This window comes from Pelophylax lessonae, assembly GCF_965119305.1.
Source record: "Pelophylax lessonae genome assembly, chromosome: 9".
NCBI classification, from domain to species: Eukaryota; Metazoa; Chordata; class Amphibia; order Anura; family Ranidae; genus Pelophylax; species Pelophylax lessonae.
In genome coordinates, this window is record NC_138776.1 from 223544634 (window position 1) to 223556956 (window position 12323).

The 12323-nt window shown below is 45.4% G+C and overlaps 1 protein-coding gene across 1 annotated transcript in view; it reads left to right on the top strand.

The window, feature by feature from the left end:
- TMEM132A (transmembrane protein 132A) overlaps positions 1–12323 on the top strand; it is a 669669-nt gene that overhangs the window by 474458 nt on the left and 182888 nt on the right. The window contains exon 9 of the mRNA XM_082267409.1: positions 1809–2103. Within this exon, the coding sequence (XP_082123535.1) occupies positions 1809–2103 (295 nt within the window). The remainder of the gene's footprint in view (positions 1–1808; positions 2104–12323) is intronic.

Here is a 12323-nt window from a genome sequence, read left to right on the forward strand (position 1 = left end):
AGAAATATGCAGGCAAGCAGTGGTGTTAGTGTGCCTGTCTGTCTGTGTATATGTGTGTGTCGATAGATAGATAGATAGATAGATAGATAGATAGATAGATAGATAGATCAGATAGATAGATAGATAGATAGATAGATAGATAGATAGATAGATCAGATAGATAGATAGATAGATAGATCAGATAGATAGATAGACAGATAGATCAGATAGATCAGATAGATCAGATAGATCAGATAGATCAGATAGATAGATAGATCAGATAGATAGATAGATCAGATAGATATAGACAGACATGTGTGTGTGTCTCAGTAAATCCAGGAAGTGAACAGTCAGCAGCTTCAGCTGCCCACAGTTAAAATAGCTGCAGCCAGACTTATTGGAGGGAGATTTCTGCAGCATATTTGGCAAGTACAAAATCACAGTATATATAAAATAACATGCACAGTGGTTGGAGGGAAGCTTCAGAGTGGCAGTGATGTTTTATTACAAATTATGTGAACAAACTGTAGTTCCTCTTTAAAGTTCATGCGCGTGTAAAGGCAGGTGTCCCAATACTTTTGACAAATTAGTGTATATCTTTGCCCTTTACTCTAATTCTTTGTCATCCTTTATAATTTTTGAACAGAATGAACAACAGGTATGTGCCACATATTTGTTTTTAATATATATCTTTTGGCACAAGGTATCCTCCTCTACCTTTTTACAACCATTTCATTTTATATCAAATGCTAATAAAGTTAAAAAAATAAGAGTTCTGTCATATCTAAATTCACTTTTTTACTCCCGTAAGATGAGCCTTACATAAAAGCGGAAACAAAATATATCAAAATGCATAGATGTTGTTTTTTTTTTTTCACATTTTGACAGTAATTTCACAAATGTTTTTTGTTTTTATCTTTAGCCATGCATCTTTTTTACTTTAGAATCTTTTCAATATTGTTTTTTCTTCTTTTTTTAATTTTAGCACAGTTTTTGTTTTTTCATTGCAATTATTGCTTCCACTATTCACCTGACTTTACTAACTGCTGATGATGCATAAATAAGGAAAGTCTTGCTCCACTTCTCACCCCTTTATGATTAAGCCACGGTAGGCTGAGGGAGGAGTAACAGACTGAGGCTGTTTACATCTCTTTCTAGCTTATGAGCTTGTAGCATGCCATGTCACTTTGTTCCCTTTTTACTATAAAACAATCTCACCTGGGTGCCTGGCAAACCCTGTACACACGCCCACACCTATCCTCCCCGCCCCCCCTTTTTTTTCCCCTCTTCCCTCTCCCCTCTTCCTTCTATTCTTCTTGCCTGCCCCTCGTTTTTCTAGTTCTTTATTCTTCTTTCTATTCGTTCACACTCTTCCTAAAATAAGAAGGGGGATGAAGTGGATGCTACTGTTACAGAAGTAACTGCACTTTATTTTTTGTTGTCTCTTTATGCCTTAGCGGTCTGCATCTCCACTTGAACTGTTGTTCTACGTATATGTGTTTACCATCCTGTGATCTATGCTATACAGAATTATTTCAGACATGCTCCTGTTTATTTCTTTTATCACATGTTGTTTCTTACTATGTATTGCAATCATACACTCCGGTTCATCCGTCTTTGAATAAATGAAATATTTGCAAAAAAAAAAAAAAACAATCTCATCTGGAATTGTTCCATCAATCATACATCAAGACCCAAAATTCTACTACTTTAATTTAGGAGAAGAAGGTTGAACTCTCCAAGTAATATGGTTAAAATGATCACCACTGCATTAATAATTTAGTCAAATATTATATATTTTTTACTTGGTATTTTTCTAATCTTCCTAGATCTTTTGGCTACTCTCAGGATGAAAATGAAGGAGAGCGCAAAGTTGCTTCAGATCGCAATAGCCAGAGCTGTCAGGCTCAGTACCAAAGAGCTCAAGTACGCTTTCTTGCCCACTTTGTGGCTCATTCCCTGGATGGTAGCCATCAGCTGATCTACTTTATGGGTAGCGATTGGCTTCTGGATGTGTCTCCGTTAATAAGAAGCCAAGCTGTCGTCAGAGATCTACGTATAGCACGTTTAGAGGAGGAAGGGAGTGTTCTTATTGGCCAGCAGCCTGGGGTTACATCTGTTGAGGTAATAAAAGAGAGTTGCAAAAATCATGTTTGCTTGATGTTTGTAATACATTTATAATATTACTGTATTTTCTTCAGAACAAGTGAAGTATACAACCACCTGAGGAAGTAGAAAAAAATGATTAAAAAATCAATAAAAGTACTGTGAAGGCGCCTGGCTCTTTTAGGTTTTTTTTTTTTTTTTTTTTTAAAGGATACTAAAACCTGCTGCCCTTTTTAATTGTAAAAATACAATATCTGGATATTAAAATTGGTAAAAAAAGGCACTGGCGACCCTGGATGTTAAATGAATTAATCAATTGAAATAAATATATTGAGATATATAAGACCTAGCTCTTTTATCTGGTGTGATAAATCTTTGTATAAATCAATACAGTGTTGGTAGATTTCATATACAAAATCACATAAAATAATAAAAGTGCTGGTGGCACATAAGTATGCTGTGCTATATAAAATATAAAATGATAAATATATAAATTATATAAATACACATAAATGTCTAATAATTATAGACAAAATCACTAATATTTTTTATAGTGCTAGTGACACACACATGTGCTGTGCAAAAAATAAGGTGCTGGATAGTGCAATAAATACCATAAATTACTTGGTATTACCTTAATTAAACCATAAGTATAAAACATAAATACTTAATTAAATTATTTAGTAAACATATTGTGTTATAATATAAATTAGTGCTTGTAAAGTGCTTCAATAGTGGACTGTGATCCAAACTGTGATCCAAACAGTTCATGCACAAGAATGTTGCTTGGATATCAGGTGCTTCAGTGAATAAGTATGCCATTCTTTACTTCTTACCAGATGCAGGTAGGTCGCAAGGACCCCAAACGCCTGCGATCCTTTTTTCTCTGTCGCTCATTGACAGACGTAGTCCTCTTTGATTCACATCAATAGGGTTATGCTGCCCTCTACAGGAGTAGGACTAGGCAGAAAGAAAACGTTCTGGCCACACCCTAGGGGCAGTCCTAGAGGGTATATCCTCTTCCTGTCTGCTACAGGAAATCAGTTTTTTTCTGTCTAGTCAGGAGTAAGGACCTAAGTTCCTTGCTGGGATCTCTGGTCCTGGCAAGATTTTTTTAGAAAAAATTTTTCCTTTTAGGTAGTTTTTTGTCTCCAGTTTTTCCTGTGAGATCTTCAAGCAAATCACCCCGGATCTGGGCGACAGGCTGGATGTTGAGATCCAGTGGTCACCCCAGCCAGCCTACGAGCGCGCGCAGACCATTGCTCCGCGCTGGGTCGGCCGCGACACATTCAAGTAAGTATGCAGGGCCGGGCGACGGGCTGTTGAGATCCAGTGGTCACCCCGGTTCAGCCTACAAGCGCGTGCAGACCATAGCCCCGCGCTGGGTCGGCCGCGACATAGTCCCATTGGGGGACTGACCCTGCGAGTTAAACGTCTCGCTTGGACGCCAGGAACCAGAGAGTCAAGGCGTCCGTATTGGTCGACAGCCCCCCACCCCGGTGGAGAGGGTACTGTGAAGAGAGGGTGCCGTCAGCCGGTATGGTGAGTAAATGTTCCCCCTTCCCCCCTGTGGGGTCTTTGGGATACGGGCCCCTTTGTGTATGGTCGGATCCTTTCTGACATTAAAGTTCCCCCTTGTAGCCTATGACATGTTCACATATCCCCTGTGATAGTGTGATCTGGTTTGGGAGCTGACACTCCAGCAGGCTTGGTTTGGGAGCAAACACTTTAAACAAACCTCGGTTTGGGAGCTGACACTCTAGCAACCTTGGTTTAGGAGCTGACACTCCAGCAGGCTTGGTTTGGGAGCTGATACTTCAGCAAGCCTTGGGTTCTCTAGCAAGGAAGCCGAGTTCGATTTGCTATAGTAAACACATAGGAGGTATAGCCTACCTTAGATCGCCATACTCCCGCAGGCCGACAGGCCGCCATCAGCTGTTTTCAAAGCATGCAGGCCGCTGTACTGGAGGAGCCACGCTAGATCGGCAGTCCGCCGCCATTTTGTTGTAGACCGCATGTCTGCATTGTCTACACAAGCCGCCCGCAGGTCATGCAGGCCACCATTTTTTCGTAGCCTATTGTCTCCTTCATGGGGGCGGCCATGTTTGATGTGCCCAGCAAACCTCGAGGAGCAGCTGGGAATGCCGGAAGGCGTACACAGGGGGCGGAGCCACTTCCTTTCACCCGGGAAACCTAGTGCAAGACTTCCCAGTCTGCACAAGACAACGCTGACAGCAGTTTTAATAAGAAACTTCTTTGCATCTGGTGGTGAGCCCTTGGGGTCTCTCTCTCTCTGTGGGGGTCCAAATCAGGTACGCTGAGGGGCGCTATTGCGCTGGTGAATTAAAAAAGGTATTTTTTTATTTAAAAAAAAAAAAAAAATGTTTTCTTTTTTACTGGCAAAGTGTCCTGGATTAACATGGACCCTGCCACACATGTATCTCCACCTGATCCCCTCGAAGTGGCTGCAGGACCCTCCAGTTCCCCACTTAATAGTGAGTCATTGTCAGCAGTTTTGGAAACTTTTTGTCTATCCCGGGTGGAATTGGCTTGTCAGGGACAGGGCGCAAGGAAGCGACCCCCGCCTACCCCCATTTTCATCTGAAACTTCAGATTCAGAGTCTGAGCCTATTCCTGCAGTTGCAGGTACCTCATCTGGGGTTTGTGACTCGGGTACTGTCTCTTCAGACAGTGAGGAAGATGTTTCGGCATCTACCATAGCCCGAGAGGAAGCGTTAGTAACGCATTAATTGTATCTGTTCGGAGGTTACACCATCAGAAGTAGCTGATACTGAGATCACATTTGGTACTAATAAACGCACCAAAATGGCGAAAGTATTTCCCTTACCCAAGTGTTTCGGTAATGTAACTAAGGAGGAATGGGGTCATCCAAGACGAGCCCCTACTATTTCCTAAACGCATTAATAGGCGTTATCCGTTCGAGGAATCATTCTTCAAGAGATGGATAGTACCATCTGTGGTGGATTTTCCAATCTCCAGATTGAACAAAGCTACGGTTATCCTATTGGAGGATGCTCCATCCTTTAAAGATGATCGTAAGGTGGAAGCTGTGTCTCGCGCCATCTTTTCCCTAATTGGGTCAGCTTTCAGACCAGTAATTGCTATTGGTCTAGAATTTACCAAGTGGCTTAGAGGGGAGAGATATCCCCCAGGCGGTATCAGATCTGGTGGAACAGATGATACAAGAGTTACAGTTTGTCTGCGACGTTGCACTAGACGCCACTCCACTATTGGGGCGAGCATCAGTTTCAGCAGTGGTCCTCAGGCGTACACTGTGACTAAAATATTGGTCGGCAGACCAAGGCTCCAAGGAAGCTTTGGTTAAATCTCCCTTTTCAGGGTGTGCGCCTATCTTGGGGCCAATTTAGATGAGATTATTAAGGATCTCACTAGAGGAAAGAGCACTTTCTTGCCACAAAGTACTAAGGGTAAAGGATCCCATCAGAGACGGGCGCCTTCTTTTTCCGCTCATAAAAAGTTTTTTCGCCCCACGGGCGAAAAAAGCGAAGTCCTCCAAAACTCCTTCGGGAGGTTTTTTTAAGGGACGTTGGTCGGGCAAGCAAAAGCCCGGCTCTTCCAAACCTGAAGATAAGACTACTAAACCCTGAAGGTGCGCCCCCGCCCATAGCTGGGGTAGGGGGACGTCTTCGCCGGTTTCCGGATCCATGGCTTTCCAGAACCTCGGACAAATAGTTCGCGAGGTCATACGGTCAGGTTACAAGATTGTATGTCAATCTCTCCCAGTGCGATTCTTCCTTTTCAATGTTCGACTATCCCCGGATCGCTTAAGAGCTTACGAGGGGCAGTCACGGATTTAATGCAACAAGGAGTGGTGGTCCACGTTCCTTGGACAGAGCATTTTAAGGGTTCTATTCTAACCTTTTCACAATACCCAGAAAAGAGGACAAGGTGCGTCCAATTCTGAACTTAAGAGCATCCAATCTTTTTTGTCAGGGTACAAAAATTCAAGATTGAGTCCATTCGCACAGTAGCGGCCTCCCTGCGTCAGGGGGATTTTCTGGCGTCCATAGACATCTAGGATGCCTATCTTCACTTTCTTATTTATGCAGGACATCAGCGTTTCCTGCGTTTTTCCGTAGAAGAGTACCATTATCAGTTTGTGGCGTTACTCTTTGGTCTCGCCTCGACTCTCCGGGTCTTCACAAAGGTGTTTGCCCCAGTCTTGGCGTTGTTACGACAACGGGACATATCGATTCTAGGTCACCTAGACGATCTTCTGCTCCGTGCGGCTCTATTACTAAACTTAGAGATCACCATGACCTCTTTTGTAAGAGTTCGGGTGGCTGGTGAACCTGCAGAAGTCATCTTTGGTTCCCACCAGGAGGCTGGAATATTTGGGTCTAATTTTAGACACATCCGGGCTTGCATGAGGGTCCTGGGTTTTAGGGTGGCTTCCTTTGAAGCAGTACCATTTGCCCAGTCCCATACCCGAATCCTTCAAGGAGAGATTCTTCTCAAGTGTAACCGGAATCCAGATTCCCTGGACAATCGGATCCGGCTGAGCGAGCGGACCAGGGAGTCCCTGGTCTGGTGGCTTCGGTCTCCGATGCTCAGCCAGGGGAAGTCATTCCTACCAATATTTGGACGCTTATCACCATGGATGCCAGTCTATCCGGGTGAGGAGAAATTCTCGGCTCAGGGGCTTTGGTCCCTGGAAGAGTCCAGTTTACCGATAAATGTATTGAAACTGAGAGCGATCAGACTTTGTCTGATTCACTGGACTGAGCAGCTCCAGGGCAGCCCGGTTCGGATCAAGTCGGACAATGCCACAGCAGTGGCTTATGTCAATCATCAAAGGGGCACCAGGAGTGTCCTGGCGGCCATAGAAGTGGCCAGCATTCTTTGTTGGGCGGAACGATTGTTCCAGCTCTCTGTGCGGTATTCATTCCGGGCGTGAATTGGCAGGCAGATTATCTCAGCCGTCAGATTCTGGATCAAGGGGAATGATCTCTTCATCCAGGGATATTCCACCAACTGTACCTCTGTTGGGGCACCCCGAATGGGAGCTGTTGGCATCTCAGCTCAACAGGAAAGTGCGGAGGTTTGTGGCTCGCTCCCACGATCCTCTAGCAGACACCGCAGACATGCTGATCGCCCTGTGGGGGCAGTATCAGCTACTTCCCTCCTCTCAAGTTACTGCCGAAGCTTCTTCGCAGGATAGAGGTTGAGGGAATCCCAGTTATCCTGGTAGATCAGGACTGGCCTAGTCGGGCCTGGTACGCCGACCTGGTCAGGCTGGTCGCAGACGTTCCTTGGCGACTTCCTCTTAGGGAGGATCTGCTGTCGCAGGGACCGATCTTAGTTACATAGTTACATAGTTACATAGTAGGCGAGGTTGAATAAAGACAATAGTCCATCCAGTTCAACCTGTGTAGGTGTGTGTGACTGTAATCATCTAACATAGCCCTCAATCTCCTGATCCTTGAGATGTAAGTCTAAGAGTCTTTTGAAAGTCACCATACTACCCGCAGAAACCACCTCTTGTGGTAGACAATTCCACAATCTTGTAGCCCTAACAGTAAAGAACCCCCCACGTTGCCTGAGGTTAAAACGCTTCTCCTCTAATCGCATTGTATGTCCTCGAGTCCTCATGCAATTCCTTCGAATGAACAGCTTTTCTTCTAAGCTGAGATCCCCATTAAGATATTTATAAATTGCTATCATGTCCCCTCTCAGACGTCTTTTCTCCAGGGAAAATAAATTGAGCGATTGCAGCCGCTCTTCATAGGTAAGGTCCTCCAACCCCCTAATCAGTTTAGTTGCCCTTCTCTGGACTTTCTCCAGCTCCAACACATCCCTCCTGAGGACTGGCGACCAGAACTGGACAGAATACTCCAGATGCGGTCGGACCAGAGTTTTATAAAGTGGAAGGATTATAGTCTTATCTCTGGAATACATCCCTTTCTTTATGCATGCTAATATTCTGTTGGCTTTGGAAGCTGCCGCTTGGCATTGCATGCTGTTGCCTAATCTATCATCAACTAAGACTCCCAAATCTTTCTCCATTTTTGATTCCCCCAAGGGTTCCCCTCCTAACGTGTATTGTGTTTTTATGTTTTTGGTCCCCAAGTGCAAAACCTTACACTTCTCCACATTAAACCTCATTTGCCATGTCGTTGCCCACTCCGTAATTTTGTCCAGGTCATTCTGTAGGATATCTGCTTCATGCTGTGCAGTTATTGCCCTGGCCAATTTTGTGTCATCTGCAAAAACTGATAACGAACTACTGATCCCTTCCTCAATGCTGTTTATGAATAAATTGAACAAGGTTGGTCCCAGGACTGAGCCCTGGGGCACCCCGCTTACTACCTCAGACCAGTCTGAGTATGCGCTGTTTATTACTACCCTTTGGACACGGCCTTTTAGCCAATTCCGTATCCAAGAGCAAACCCTGCTGTCGATACCTGCAGACCTTATTTTATAAATTAAGCGCTTGTGGGGAACTGTATCAAACGCCTTAGCGAAATCCAAGTACACCACATCCACTGGTCTCCCCCTATCTAGCTCACAGCTCACTTCCTCGTAGAATGCTAAGAGATTGGTTTGACAAGAACGCCCATTTGTAAACCCGTGCTGGTTACTACTGATGATGTTGTTGTCTTTAGCATACTCTACGATATAGTCCCTTATCATCCCCTCCAAAAGTTTACATATTATTGATGTCAGACTGACAGGCCTATAATTTCCCGGGATATGTCTCTGGCCCTTTTTGAATATCGGAATCACGTTAGCCTTCCTCCAATCCCCTGGTACATCTCCTGTCCTAATACTGTCAGCAAAGATCAGGAACAGTGGTCTAGATATAACCATACTGAGTTCCTTGAGCACTCTCGGATGTACGCCATCCGGGCCTGGTGATTTGTTTGTGTTAAGTTTATCCAGTCTTTCCCTGATTTCCCCCTCTGTTAGCCATAGTGGCAAGTCCTGTGTATTACTACTAACCATACAGTCATGGTCAGTGTACCCTTCCTTTTCCTGCGTAAAAACTGACGAGAAAAAAGAATTCAGCACGGTTGCTTTTTCAGTGTCCTCTGTAACCATCCTCCCATCATCGTTAATTATGTGTGCAATATGCACTGCCCTAGTTTTTTTGCTGTTGATATATTTAAAGAATTTCTTTGGGTTTTTTTTACTATCCTCCGCTATTTGTCTCTCAAAGTTGATTTTAGCCATCTTGATTTCGTGTTTACACTTCTTATTTTCCTCCTTGTATTGCTGGAAGGCCGATACTGTGCCCTCTGATTTATATTTCTTGAAGGCCAATTTTTTTCCCCTAATAAGTTTTTTAACGCTACGGTTTAGCCAGCCAGGTTTGGCTTTGTCTCTTCTAAATTTATTCCCCATAGGAATGCACTGCAAGATGCCTTTGCTTAATATTGTTCTAAAGCATTCCCATTTTTCCTCTGTGGTCAGTGATCCCAGGGTTTGGTCCCAGTTTACCCTTTCCATCAATGAGTACAATTTTGGAAAGTCTGCCCTTCTGAAGTTTAGGGTTCTTATGTTCCCCACTTGCCTTTTTATATTGTTATTTATACTAAATGTGATCATCCTGTGATCGCTAGAGCCCAGGTTGTCCTGGACTCCTACCTCCGAGATTATGTCTGGGTCATTAGTGATCAATAGATCCAGGATAGCATTCTCTCTAGTAGGGGAATCCACCAACTGCGACATGTAGTTATCCTGTAAGGTTTCCGTGAATAGCCGGGCCTTATGCGAGTGTGCAGTCCCCTCTTCCCAGTCAATGTCGGGATAATTGAAGTCCCCCAATATGATGACTGATCCTAGTTTTGCCGCTTTACCTATTAGTGCTAAAAATTCCAGCTCTACCTCCTCCCCTTGGTTAGGTGGCCTATAGCAAACCCCCACAACTACTTTTCCCTTATCTTCTTCCCTATCGAGTTCAACCCACACAGATTCTAAATCCATGCTCATCCCATCCGTAATGTCACTCCTTTCTAGCACCTTTATATTGTTCTTGACATAGAGACATACCCCTCCCCCTCTTTTACCAACCCTGTCCTTCCGGTACACCGAATACCCTTGGATATTGGCCAGCCAGTCATGTGAGGGGTCGAACCAAGTCTCCGCTATTCCCACAAGGTCTATGTCTTCCTCATGTACTAACATTTCCAACTCATCCATCTTATTAGCTAGGCTCCTGGCATTAGCATATACCCCTCTTAGTTTTACGGAAGTTAAACGTGATTGGCGGTTTTGTTTATTTCTGTTTGGTCTGCTGTTCTCCCGCACAGACCCGCCAATTGATGTTGTTGACCTACTGTCGCTGTTGACCCTACAACTGCCTTCAGTCCTCTGCTCCCTCCTGACTGATTCTACTTCTGAGCCCTCCCCCCCGTCTCCTAGTTTAAAAGCCCCTCCAACTCGGTGGCCATCTTTCTCCCCAAAAGAGCTGTACCGTCCCCATTAAGGTGCAGCCCATCCTTACTAAAGAGCCGGTAGCCGACTGAGAAGTCAGCCCAGTTCTCCAGGAACCCAAACCCCTCCTTCCTACACCAATTCCTCAGCCACTTGTTAACTTCCCTAATCTCCTTCTGCCTCTCTTGTGTGGCTCGAGGTACAGGCAGTATTTCAGAGAAAACCACCTTGGAGGTCCTTTTCCTCAATCTATTACCTAAGTCCCTGAAATCGTTCTTAAGGATCCTCCACCTACCTTTAACTTTGTCATTAGTGCCCACATGCACCATGACCGCTGGGTCATCCCCAGCCCCGCCCAACAATCTGTCTGCCAGATCTGCGATGTGCCGAACTCGGGCGCCCGGTAAACAACAAACTGTTCGGTTCACGAGATCTTTTTTACAGATTTCCCTCTCTGTCCTCTTGATAATTGAGTCCCCAACTACCACAACCTGTCTAACCTTTCCTGCGTTACGGCCCCCCTTCTTCCTGGAGCCGTCCCTCCCCTGGCAGCTGGGGGAGGGCGCATGCTCCAGCTCTGCCACCCCTGAGTTGATATCCCCCTCAACCTGCAACTCGGCAAACATGTTAGGGTGTACCAACTCAGGACTGGCCTCCCTGACTCTCCTCCCCCTAACATTCCTAACAGTCACCCAGCTGCGTACCTCTGCTGCTTGCGTCTCCTCTATTCCTCCCTCCTCTATGCTGACCCCTGCCAGCGCCTGCTGGGTAATGTCCAAGCTCCTTTTCAGGTTGTAGATGCCACGCAGTCTTGTCACTGTGTTCTCTAGATCCACGATGTGGGCTTCCAGAGCAACAAGTCGCTCACATCTTGCACAGCAGTATTCGTCCTCGATTGTTTCATCAAGGAACGCATACATGCCGCAAGAAGTGCACTGAGTGGCATCCCCAATCCTGTCGGACATTATTACCCACTACTCTATGGGGATAATATTAACAACCTGCTCTTCCTTACCTACACTACCTCTAACTTCCCTGGTACAAAACCTGGGGTACCCACCAGTCGCTAATACCCTCACCAGTCACTAGATACTCACCAGTCGCAAGGATCCTCACCAGTCGCAAGATACTCACCAGTCGCAAGGATACTCACCAGTCGCAAGGATACTCACCAGTCGCAAGGATACTCACCAGTCGCAAAGATACTCACCAGTCGCAAAGATACTCACCAGTCGCAAGCTACTTCACCAGTCGCAAGGGTACTCACCAGTCGCAAGGATACTCACCAGTCGCAAGGATACTCACCAGTCGCAAGGATACTCACCAGTCGCAAGGATACTCACCCGTCGCAAGATACTCACCAGTCGCAAAGATACTCACCAGTCGCAAAGATACTCACCAGTCGCAAAGATACTCACCAGTCGCAAGGACACTCACCAGTCGCAAGGACACTCACCAGTCGCAAAGCTACTCACCAGTCGCAATGATACTCACCAGTCGCAAAGATACTCACCAGTCGCAGGGATACTCACCAGTCGCAAGGATACTCACCAGTCGCAAGGACACTCACCAGTCGCAAGGACACTCACCAGTCGCAAGGACACTCACCAGTCGCAAGGACACTCACCAGTCGCAAGTTACTTCACCAGTCGCAAGGATACTCACCAGTGCAAGGATATTCACCAGTCGCAAGGATACTCACCAGTCGCAAGGATACTCACCAGTCGCAAGGATACTCACCAGTCGCAAGATACTCACCAGTCGCAAGATACTCACCAGTCGCAAAGATACTCACCAGTCGCAAGGATACTCACCTGTCG